The sequence below is a fragment of the Phyllobates terribilis genome, unplaced genomic scaffold (assembly GCF_046119375.1).
Source record: "Phyllobates terribilis strain yellow unplaced genomic scaffold, ASM4611937v1 Scaffold_11__3_contigs__length_659146591, whole genome shotgun sequence".
Classification (NCBI taxonomy): Eukaryota; Metazoa; Chordata; class Amphibia; order Anura; family Dendrobatidae; genus Phyllobates; species Phyllobates terribilis.
The window spans coordinates 419,189,124-419,201,830 of NW_027362771.1; the positions used below are offsets into that span (position 1 = coordinate 419,189,124).

Here is a 12,707-nt window from a genome sequence, read left to right on the forward strand (position 1 = left end):
TTGTGGCTCTCCTACTGCCACACGTCCTCTTAGGGTGCAATACAACTGTCCCTCACTGCTCTGGGACACCTCTCAATCCAGAGACAGGTCGTCCAGTTCTCCCTAACCCTGCCCCCAGTTCCAGCTTTTTATAGGGGCAGCCTGCTCCCCCTACTGGCCTGAGACAGGAGGTATTGCATGCTAATGTTCCCCTGACCAGAGAACCTCCCCCTTGCTCCCAGACACAGCTTTATTATATTTGTGGCATCCAGGCCAGGGTGACACACATATAAATAGTTTGAGGTTTGAAATCCTATTGAAAGATTCCCTTTAATGTCTCGGATGAAACCCTTTTAATCACTTTTCTGTATCTGTACTATGTCACATTTAGGGTTAAAGAAGAATAAATGAATCCTTAATTTATATATTTTTAAAGAATTTGTGTAGAGAGCATTGTGTAGATAAGATTTGGAATGAAATGCTATTGGTGTGGTCATTTCCGGTGTGACTTGACCCCACAGTGTTATACTTTTGACCAGGAACAGGTGAAGAGAAAGTTTAGCAGTTTCTAAGACCCAGAGGGAAATGAAAGTTCTCTGCAGCCACACTTGGAAAGAATAGCTCTCATTATTTTCCATGTATATTTATTTTGACTCTCCTAATCCTTACGCTGATATGATCCTTTTAATAAACACGTTACGTTCCAGCCCCTGAAGATGATCTCCTGTGGGCAGCGATTACAGGGTTAGATAACAATTTGACAAGTTGTTTTTTATAATGGAAAGTGACCGCTAAGCTCATATGTTTTCATTTCATTTGTCTAGACGGCTCACTTATCTTTTTTTCTCCCCTCTCGGCTCTAGACTATACTAGTTTGCGAGACTTGATGACCATTTTCCACAATAGTTGGGGTGCACATAAAAGACTGGCTGCGTTTTAGGCTCTGAGACTCGTGGAATGTTATTGAGAAGGTGGAATAGCAGAGTGCTTTGTGCGACATTAATCAGCGCTCTGCCGGCAGCCTCTATATCCCTGTTATTCATGAAAATCTCCTTTACATGTGATTAATCACAGTGATGCTCAGTATCTGCAGTCATATTTAGGAGTGGGCTTTCTGATATATTAAAGTATTTTCCCTTTATTACCGTCCTTTATTTATTTAGCTAATTGACCTAATGGAGGAAGGATGCTCAGTCTGGGCTACATTATCCAACCCTGACAGCTCATACCCTGATCATGGCTTACAACAGTAGGGCTTTGTGCTGTACTTTACTAGAATATGCTATGGTTATGAAATATGCCACTAGTGCCAGTGTACAGAACAGGGGATACAGGGCAAATGTCTGAGAACATCCACTGTCCAGGGTCCTCAATCTGCTCTAACAGATGATATCACTAGTGCCTAATACTAGTTCCCTGCTGTATCAAAAACAAAAAAACTTGGTAAATTGGTAATTTTCACAATAGTCATTGGGGCTATTTTAGGCTTCCTGTTCTTTAAGGAAAAGTTTTCAGTCTCATTATCATCCCAGACAGGATAGAAATAGCCTCTATATGCAGCTGATGACACAGGAGCTGCCAATCACAATAGCTAATTTCACAGCGGACCCTGATCCCACTCCCTTCACAATGACCTTTGCACCCACACATTAGAAAGTTTAATACAAATAATAGGGCCTATTGCAGATAATGTGCACATTAGTCTAGAATAGTCTCAGTGGTCAGTGTCAGTTTTTCTTGGCCAATCACTGGTCTTAAAGATCTCATGTTGTCTACCTTGTCACAACTGCTGACCCCATTGATTAACTGCAGAGGTCACGTGCTATAATTGTGACTTTACCATCAACAAAGATCGAGGGCAGCAGTGCTGTAGCTGCAGGAGGTGAGTGAGGCCAATTTTGTTATTTCTAGACAGAGCAAGCTTGTGCACTAAAACAAAAATAAACTTGGAAAACTCCTTTAACTTTACTCTGGGCTGGGTTTAGCTTATGGTTACAGTCTTGACACTTGGTAACACAACTTGGTAACCCGGGTGCCAGGAAGTCAGGGGTTTTGTCTTGTTCTCTACCTCTGCTCCAGTTTGGCCTGTAGGGATCTGGTCTCTGCCCACAGTCGGGATCACTCAGCCTTAAAGGGCTTGTCCAGTCTTATGGTAGAAGTCTTCAATCACTCTATGTGGCTGCAGACTTCTAAATCGTAACATTGTGAGCTGTGATGTCAGGATTCCCCTTTATTGCCAGTGAGAGCGGATGGGCACTTGATCACAAATATGCAATTTGCATACATGCGTTCATGAGCCAACTAGACATGCCTGACTTCTCTCAATTCACTTGTTTTGAGAGAAGCCAGGCATGACTAGTCAGAATGTGACCATGTAGCCGGAAGTATACAAATGACATACTTGCGGTCACTTGACCGTCTATTCTCACCAGCAATTCCAGGGAATCCTGACAGCGCGCGCACTGCATGCTGTCAGGATTCAGACGTAACTGCAGACTTTTATCAGAAGGCCAGGCAACCCCTTTTAATATTGCACACAATTCTCTGAAAAGACAAATTTTGTCTGGCCTGGTAGTCGGTCGACCAAATCTCTGCACACTTCACTGCACATAAGACTCGCAGGTGCACCACAACACAGATCTATGTGTGGAATAAGCTCCTCTCTACAATGGAGCTGTCGTTGACACACTACGGGATGTGGCATGACCAGATATTCCACCTGATTATCCTGTGCAGATTCATTATAATTTGTATTACCAATATCATTTGGATGCATTCAGTACATGAATGCTTTACCTTAGTTCGAAATTCATTTGAATCAGACCAGAATTTTGACTTGGCTGCAGATCGCCAAATTATTTAACCCCTGCATGTAGAGATTGCATCATAAAAGTAGAACGAGACAGCAACCTGAAGCAAATCCCAAGCTTAGTGTTCTACTTTGTGTTGCCGAATGGTGTCAGAGGGGAGTAAGTCTGAAGAATGCTGTTGCCACTCTTTTTTTTAGGTGGCCCACCCCCTATTAAATAAAAAAAACAGCTGAAATCGTTTTAAAAAAAAGTACTACTATATGTGGCACCTACTTAGTCCAAAGTGTTTCAAAGATTAGATTTTTACTTCTCATGGTCGCTAACTTTTGTTCAGTGAAGGGTCAATGAATTAATCTATTTGTGTTTACTATGTGTGAACAGCTGTATAGCGCTTATCTCTACAATATTTGGCCTGCCTTACTTTACTTTGTCCTTCTTAGTCATTGTGGCAGGTGTTAATGATTCATGCAGTGAACAATTGCTTATCAGGGGAATTTGCCAGATTTAAGCGATGTTCATCTAAAAATGCCTATGAGTGACACTTCTCTTTTTATATTAAAGTCTACATGAGGTGGAGGCGGGACAACATTTACAAGATGGCCTCTCGTTTGCTGGCATTGTGGATCATGATGTCACTGAAGTCTTCAAGATGTCAGGTAAATTACTGCACAGCATGAGTACAATATGATGATAATGCATATGACTGCCCCTACTTGTGGCACCATGGGGCCAACAACCGGTGGGCCCTCATAGAGGTTTGGTTCTGAAAGCCATTTCTACTTCCACACCCACTATGAATATACTACATTGTGCATATAAGGTTGAAATAAAGAACAATTTTGTAATATTCTGATCTTGATAAAAGTTTAAGACTGAGCATTTAAGTAGGCTTGTTGCTTATAAAAAGCAAAATGTACAGGCTGGATTCGGCCTACAAGATGTCTGTTTTGTGTTTAGATGATAAGTCAAATGTTAGTCTTCAAGTTCTTTCTGACCAATCTTCCATAAAATACATGTTCCTGATGCCAATAGACAGAGATCTGTGCCATATTGCTGTGTGGCATTTTCATTGTTGTCCCTGATTTGGAGTAACGTCCAAAATGAACAGCCCCTCCCCCACATTAAACTCTGAAGTTGCAATTACAGACAAAGCTAATTCTATGTTTGGGTCTGTTCACTTTCCAAGTAGAAAATGATGTTTCATATGAAGACTTCTGAGGCAGTTGTTGTTATCGTAATCAAACCCTGTGGCGAGCCTTGTCTGCCCTTTCACAGTGCCCACCTTCAACACCTCAGATCTTAATGCCAGCTCTTCCTTATAAAAAAATGTCAGTCTCGGTCTACTTTTATGATATGTTGAATACTAACAGTTTCATGGCTTAAATCATGATATACTATCTTCAAAGCTAACTGTATTATACCGAATTGTCATGGCATGTTCACAAATGGTCATAGTGAGGTGCCAGAAAATTTCACTACTACTGTTACACAAAAGGTAATGGATTTGAAACTTAATAAAGGAGACTCCTCTTGCGTGTAGTATGAGCCTGTAGTTATGTGTTTCTCATTTCTTCTCACATACAATCACTAGATTAGGTGGCAGATGGAAAGTAGTGAAACCTGACTGCAGCATCAGACTACACACATTGTTTGTAGTCTGTAACTATGGAGACATATATGTCTGTATAGGAGTAGTGTACACCAAATGTTAGGGTATTTTTAATTATTATGTTTTTGTTAAATTATTTTTTATTTCTTACTGTATATATCAGCACAATACATGCGCTATCTAATTGTAGAAAAAGTAGAATTTTTACTTTAAAGAAATCTAAATGTATTTTTAGATCAATCTCATTAATAATCTAGGCCTAGAATGAGAACACTGCTGCCTGCCTGCGGCAAAACCTAAACCAATTTACAGTCTGTCAAGTACAATCCCCAAAAAACAGCCTAAATTTATTTTAACCTTTGGGGCAAGACTGCTTCACAATGTTTATGTCTGTTAGACCCCATTAACAAGTCTGAGTTTCTCATACGTCTTCTAATTTTTGCATAGATAGAGCATGTTACCAATAGCGATGAGTGCAAAATGTATCTATTCGCGTGTTTTTTTTCCCCAGAAGTTCGATTCACAGAGAAGATTTTCTTCTAGAATTTAATGTCCCTTATTGAATGTCTCTCTAGACCCCAAAGCATAATAAACGTAATATATAAAAAAATTGTGAAAATGCTTATACTCACTTCATCACTGACCTCCAGACCCAGAAAGGTTTTGCGCATGCACCCACAAAGGTCGCCGCATCATACATCTTGCTGTGGGACGCATGCATAGAACCCTCCTAGACCTAGCAAACCCAGAATTCTCGGCCTACCAACCTAGGCCTGGGGGTTTCACCGCTGCCGACGCCGATCCTAAGTCCGAAGATGCGATGATGACCAAACCAGTGGCGGTGAGGTGCTGAGGGGCTGGAAAGTTGAGTATAAGATTTTTTTTTTAAATTCTTTAACATTTTAATACCATTTTGTGGTAGAGAAAAAAATGGCACCTGGCAGCCGCTAGTTTCCTTAATCAGCGCAAAAGTGAATAAAAAAAATTGGCATTTTGGCGGATGCAGATTTTTGCAAAAATTGAGTAGAATTCAATTCTACTCAAATTTAATCACTCCTCTCTAGAACCTGTGTTCATCTGCAAAGGGTTTGTATGTTCTCCCCGTGTTTGAATTGATTTCCTCTAGGTTCTCCGGGTTCCACCAACACACCAAAGACATACTGATAGGGAATGTAGATTGTGAGCTCCAATGGGGACAGTGATGATAATGCCTGTAAAGCGCTGCAGAATTAATGGTATTATATAAGCAAAGCATAATAAATAAATAAGGGCCTTTTCATTTGTGGGCCAATCTTTCCATAGCAAATCAAAGGGTTTGCTAACAAAAAGGTCTTTTGTTGGCTCAAACAAAAAAATTGGATGACACATGGATGGTAAAGAAGGACAAACAGACTAAAAACAGAAGAAAATTGGATCCAGCCCACTGATGAAAATTGGTTTGTTTTCATTTGTGTACATGTACAAAAAACTGACGCGTGAATAAGGGTAAAGGCTGTGTTCACACATTGTGGCCAATTTGCATTTTTTTTGCTGTGATTGCGGTAGCAATATTTTTGATGCGATTTTAGAAACTCAAGGTAATGCGTTTTTGCTGCAATTGCAAAAACAACTCGGCTGCAACGTGAAAACGCAGTGTTATTGTTATTTTATCAATCAGATTTTCAAAAATTAAATGAAAGTGGAAAAACCTCTTTATGGAATTCTCAAAATCTCCCATTTGATAAATACTTATTCATACACATATCATAAAGTGCAACTGTCAAAGAAAATGCTGCTCACCACAGAATTGAAAAGTAAGGCCGTTTATGAACCTAAAAGCATATTTCGATCACTCTCAGAAGGACTTTGTGTTGACTTTTATGCAGTCTGTTCTCTTCCCCCTCCAATGTTGACTGTCTGAGTCTAAGCATCCCCTCCTGACATAATTTTCTCTGAACGCTGGTAGAGAGGCAGACTTTTCTGGTTGGTTGGAGAGTTGAGCTCATTGGAGCCCCAGGATAACCTGCCTGCTGTATTGCTCAGAACACAATCCAGATATGAAGTCATAAATTGAAATTGCAGGCGTTATGAAACTGAAGAGGAGAGGCTAATGAGAGGGCATACAGAGTTAAACAGAAATGCAGTGATGAAACCATCTTTATACCACTAGAAGCCATAAATTGCCCATATGCACCTGCTCCCCATATAATCTTTACAAATAACTTTTTTAACCCCTGCATCACAGAATATATTTTCACTGAACTTTCATTGGCCATTTAGACTTGCAGCTTTGGCTGTGTGCAGTGTGTGCTTTGAGAAGCTTTGTTTCATTTATAAGATTAACCATATTTGTCAACTCTCCCAGAAAGTCCTGAGGCTCTTGAAAGAAAAAAGGAAGCCTCCATAATCCTAAAAGAGTTAACAATTCTTTGGGTTTCTGCAAAATCTTCCTGGAAAGGCAATGCTACCGAGTGGTCCCCAGTAGACTCTATCGCACCGTCGGGGTATGAACTATCCGCAGCATGAGAAATATCTCAGAGGGTCTGGGAGTGCCTTTTACAATTAAAGGATTTTTCTCTGTGTGTGTGTTTATTGCTTTTGACAATGGGATTAGTAATGGGGGTATCTTATAGATGCCTCTCCATTACTAACTACTGGGCTTGATATCAGCAGACCTTACAAAGCTGACATCAACCCTAAAACCATTACCTCAATTGCCAACGCACCAGGGCAAGTGGGCACAGCCAAGGCTAAGTGCCAGAATTGGCGCATCAAAAGGATTCGCCTTGTCTGGGGCGGCTGAGGGCTATTAGTCTGGGAGGGGGTCAATATCCATGGCCCCTTCCCAGCCTATTAATATCAGCCCGCAGCTGTCTGCTTAGCCTTTGCTAGTTATTAAAAATAGGGGGGACCCCACATCATTTTTTTTGGGGTCCCCCATTTTTAATAATCAGTAAAGGCTATGCAGACAGCTGTGAGCTGATATTAATAGGTTGGGAACCTTTATGGATATTGTCCCCTTCCCAGGATAATAACACCAGCCCTCAGTTGTCTGCTTAACCTCAGCTGGTAAAGTAAAAATAAGGGGGACCACACGCCATTTTTTTCATTTAATTTTATATTTATTAGCTAAATACATGTAGAGTAAACTACACATGCACTTCGCTAATTATATATCTCACTGACATCTTTCTATCTATTCTGTTCTGACTGTTCACCCTGTGAATTTACTGTATTCGGCTGATGTCGAGTTTCCTATGAGATGGGTGCTTAAAAATCGGACGACACGCGCATGGTCCGTGTGCCATGCCATTTTTCTTCTCACATCCACTTACTTGCATTGGTAAGTCTCGGCTCTTTTACGTGGCCATACGCAGAATGCTGTGATTTTTTCCTCACCCCAATTCCAGGGTGAGGAAAAACTGACACATGAACACTGCCTAATTGAATAACATTGTTGCGAGTACAATGCGATGATTTTTTCTCACATTGCACTCGCCGATTTTATATTCAGATGTGAGGGAATCCTTAAAGGGGGATTTGTCCTAGTGACAGACTTCTGTTAGAAACATACTTACCCTGCACTTCATTTCTAGACATTTCCTGAATAAAATGCACTTTTTCTCTATTCTTTTGTCATTTTATGTAATGGTATATTTAAAGTCTGGTCTTTTTGGAGAGCTGAGAGCACAGTAGATCTGGAAATTCTAAATCTGTTCATCGCTTTGAATCCATGTAGTTAATATTGTCGTGCCCAGTATCCCATTGTCTATGATGTCTAACATGTTCTGCTTTTGATGACTATTATTCTGTTTTCCCTGAAAGATTCCAGCCCCATCACCTCTTGCCACTTTTAATCCTTAAAATCAGACCAGCTGCCAGAAAATTGATTAAATTTAGACATACTGTCAATTTTAATAACATCTGCTAACCTAATCTATCTGTTTCAGAACTTATATTTATACCAGACTGAGAACTTTCCATTATACACGTCTCTCACTGCCTCGCTAGCACATCGTTATTTTTTTCAGCTATTCATGGGAATATTAGGTCTTATCAGCCGGCTGAGAAGTCCAGCGCTATATAAAATAACAGAAAAAACGATCTGTTCAGAATCGTTTGTGACTTTTGCTGGAACAATTATATGTTTCTTCAATGAACTTAGATATAGTATCTTAGTGAAAGACACAAGCTGATTTTCCCACATATGGATAGTATAGCGGTGTTTATATCATTAGCTTCTGTTCTGCTAAAGCTGTAAGGACGACATGGAGCCCATGTGGTATTAACCAGCGCAATGGTTTCCGCCTCTCTGATTTCACAGCGGAAAGGCTGCTGTTTTTTCTGCATGCTATATCCTGGCTTCTTTCCCACCTTCTTGATATATAGGGCAGATATATAAAGGCAACATACTTGGAATGAATGCTCAGCTCTTAGATATCCTGTGCTTTGAAATTTATATCCGTATATCCCTTTTTCAAGCTTATAGATGTTTACAAAGTGAATTTTAAGTAAACTGATACTATCTGATTATTAACTGCAATCCAGAATTTGTTGTCTAACCTTTTAGGGCTTTGGGTTTTGAATACAGCAAAAATGTAGATGTAGCAAGGCCAAATCTGACATTTTAATGCATTTTAGATGCAATGGCGTCCAGTGAAAACATGGCACATGATATTATCAGTTGTATTAAATAGCATGCTGCTCTGCTACAACATTATGTATAGTGACTCTCAATACAAATGTCATTAATGTGTCAATATTTATAATACTCTATGGAAAAACTATGGGCACACTTCTAAATCATTGAATTCAGGTTTTTCATTCACTCTGTTGCCACAGATATATACGATCCAGCCCCTCGCCATGCAGCCTTTACTAACATTTGTGAAAGAACAGGTCATAATAAAGAGCTCACCGATACCAGAAGTCCTCCTGTAATAGCATGCCACCGTTATAACAAGGCAGTTCATTAAATTTCTTCCAGACTTTATATTCCATGTTCAATTGAAAAGTGCAAGTATTTAGAAGCCATATAACTTAACCACAAAGTGGCAGACTGCGTAAAGTTACAAGACAAAGGCTCCAAGTGCTGAGAGACATAGTGCATAAAAATATCCTCCTCTGGCATTAACATTAGTAGAAGAACTGTGCACTGGGAGCTTCCTGGCATGGGTTTCCATAACCAAGCAGATGCATGTACTGTAAGCCTTACATCACCAAGCACAATGCCAAGCATATACAGTAAGCATATACAGGTGCATCTGACGCGCCCCCTGGGACATATTCCTTTTTGAGGGGAATACCCGGCACCGGATCAGATGGGGGGTTGTAGTCTCCGAGCGGCTGTGACCCGGTCCCGTGCCCAGGGCGTCAAGCTCAGGGTTTTGTGGCAGTCTTTACTGATGTTATTAAAGTTCGTTGTGTCGACTACGCCACCCGTTGTGATGCGGTCACTGTGGCCGCCGCTGCAGCAGGGTCCGCTGAGGCTGATGGTGGATGCGCAGCTTGGTGGGATAACCCCCAACGGGAGGGGTATAGCCTCAGAGGGGACAGGCGCAGAGGATGGGGGTTGTGGTGGTGCGGTGCAGCCGGTAATGATGACAGACTCGGGTAGTGCAGTTAAGGGTCTTTACTTACTGCAGATGTTCCTGGTCACTCTAGCTCCAAGTGACCTCCCGAGCCGTGCTGCGTCCACCAGGTCCTGGATCCGGCCAACCCCCAAACAAGTCCGGAGCGTGGCCCTGAGCTCTCCCTCTGTCCTTCCTTCAGCCGTCCCCACCAGTGATTCACCTAAATCCAGCTCCCTCGGGCCTTCTGTTGGGCAACCTTTGGCCTCAGGTTCCCTGACCCTCCATGTGGTGTGCCTTCAGGGTGAATGTAGTGGGTGACCGTGACAGACTCTGCCCACGGTCTCCGGTCTCTGGCTGGGGAATGTCTTTACCCCCACCAGCTTGGGTTCCGGTACCCTTCTGCTGACTCCTCACCCGGTGTTCTTATTTGGGTTCTTGGGTCCCTTCTTTGTCCCCCTCTGGGTCTCCTTCTTTACTCCACTCTCTCTCCAGGGCTGTTGTTTCTTTCTGCAGGCTTGTCCTCTGCATCTGACTTACTCTCTGCGTCTGACCCTGATCCTAGTTGGTGCCCTCCTTATATATCCCTCTATGTGTGAGCTCAGGTGACCAGCACCCAATGAGCTCCTACCACTACCCAGACTGCTCCCCCTATCTGCCCCTACACTACATGGGATGTTCCTCCCCCCTCCCACTCCAGCCAGGAACAGGCTCGGTCGCACCTGCACATTTCTAAGTGGGAGTGCCGTCGGCCTGCTCCTCTGGAATGGGATGTATGTAGTGCATGCAGTCTATCTGAGCTCAGTTCCACACTCCATCCTTACCCGGGAGTGGAATATCACACCTCTGGGTTGAGGTGCAATACCCCTGTAGCAGCCGAATCCTCAGGGTGCTACATTCCCCCCTGGTAAATCACAGCACGTCCTCGGGCTGCAAAGACAAAAACACCAAACATACAAATTTTTATAAACATATAAAACATATAAAATATTATATATATATAAACTTTTTCATATAAACATCATCATAACATTCTCGTCGTCTCCTTCTTTCTTCCTCCTCTGGTCACCGTGCAACTCGTGACCAGGTAAAGTGCGACAGTCTTTTGAAAAGCAGTTTCCCATAAAACCAGTAGGGGGCGCCCCAGGAAGCGCAACTACGTACAGGGAAGTTTTGGCCGTTCTCAGTCCCCGGCCAGGTAAGGGAAAGGGATGGCTGCTCACAGTCCTCAGCCTGGTTTGGGTGAGGGACACACGGGTTAAACTGTTCACTGGTCCCAACGGGGACTAAACGTTAAAGCAGCCACGGTTTCTTGTGTACCCCGACGGGTAACTATATACAGTTTTTCTTTACTACTGTTCTTAATCGTAGTACCTCCTAGCCTTGAACCCGTCCGGGTCTTCTGGCTCTTCCTCCCTACACCGCAACTCCTCCTCTGTCAGGCGATGCACGTGGAGGGCGTAAGGTCCCTTGGCACACTCGTGCCGGGTGAACGTTACCTCGTCACCGACGTAGAGGTCACGGCCTTTGTGACCCTCTGGCAGGTGAGACTCGACATCCCGTCGGGTAACGAAGACGTCACCCATGGTGTTCTGGTCCTTTATGAAGCCCCACCCATGCTGCGCATTAAACTTTATTACCGTCCCGATGGTACGGGGACGATCTGCTGCACGGGGGTCTCTTCTGGTCCGGCTCTTTTGCTCCGCGCTGCGGGTCCGGGCCCATTGCTCTCTGGCCCGCCTCTCCTCCCGCTCTCTCTTGAACTCTGCCAGCTGTTGACGGCAACACTCGGTACGCTCTGCTGCAGCTGCCCGAGTCTCTCCGGTGAACCCCATCAAATCTTCTCCCGTGGGGTCCCACACGAACTGGGCTTCCTCGAGTGGAGGCGAGACCCGAGTCACGGGCTTTGGAGCCGGGATCAGGGGCTCACACAAGGGCCCTAGTCTTTGCTGCCGCTCTAGCTCAGGGTACCCTTCGGGCCAGATGAAGGGCCGCCCGTCCGGCCATGTGAGCTGGCCGAAGAGGTCCTCCCCCAGGTGTGGCACCCTTGGTATTACGGGCGCGGGCGCGGTGGTGATGGCGCCCGGGTTGCCCAGGCCTTGCGGCCAGGCCTGGGGCACCTGGAAGGTGAAGGGCACCGTTAGGACGGCGGCGCCCTGGGTTACCTGGCCTTGCGACCAGGCCGGAGGCTCCGCGGAGGTAGATGGCTCTGCTTTGGATGCGGCGCCCGGAAACGCTAGGCCCTGTGACCAGGCCGGAGGCTCTTCTTCCTGCGCCACGCTCCGGGTCACGACGCGTGACGTCACTGGGGTCGCGACGGCGGCTTCCGGTCGGGGCCCAGTCGGTGGCGGTGTCATGGCGGTCTCGGGTACGGCAGGGGGACTTTCGGGCTCTGCGACGGGGAGCTGGGGCAGGTGGGTGGTCTTCCGGTATGGGGTATAGGCATCCCCCTTACCTGCTGCCATACGTCTCGCTCCCTCTTCTGCGCCGTCTCCGGCCTTGGGTCCTCCCGCGTCATCCGCAGAGGTAGTCGGTGTCTTCTTCCAAGGGAGCGGGTTCCGTGGGCGGATTCCAGCTTGCTGGGCCATCTCCCGGCCCCACTCCGCCAGGATCTCCCTCTGCACTCGGGCCATCCTTCCCGCGAGGCCCTCCAGGGCACTCCGCGCGCACTCCCGATCTCGGGGAAGCTGCGCCAGGATCTCCGCTAAGCCTAGCGGGGTTGTTGACTCTAGCAGGCTCCTGACCATCGGGTCGGTGCTG

The 12,707-nt window shown here is 44.7% G+C and overlaps 1 protein-coding gene across 1 annotated transcript in view; it reads left to right on the plus strand.

Moving 5' to 3' along the window:
• Positions 1–12,707, plus strand: part of ADAMTSL3 (ADAMTS like 3) — a 676,817-nt gene that overhangs the window by 12,595 nt on the left and 651,515 nt on the right. The window contains exon 2 of the mRNA XM_073653131.1: positions 3,351–3,445. Coding sequence (XP_073509232.1) covers positions 3,356–3,445 — 90 coding nt within the window. The 5' untranslated portion in view covers positions 3,351–3,355. The remainder of the gene's footprint in view (positions 1–3,350; positions 3,446–12,707) is intronic.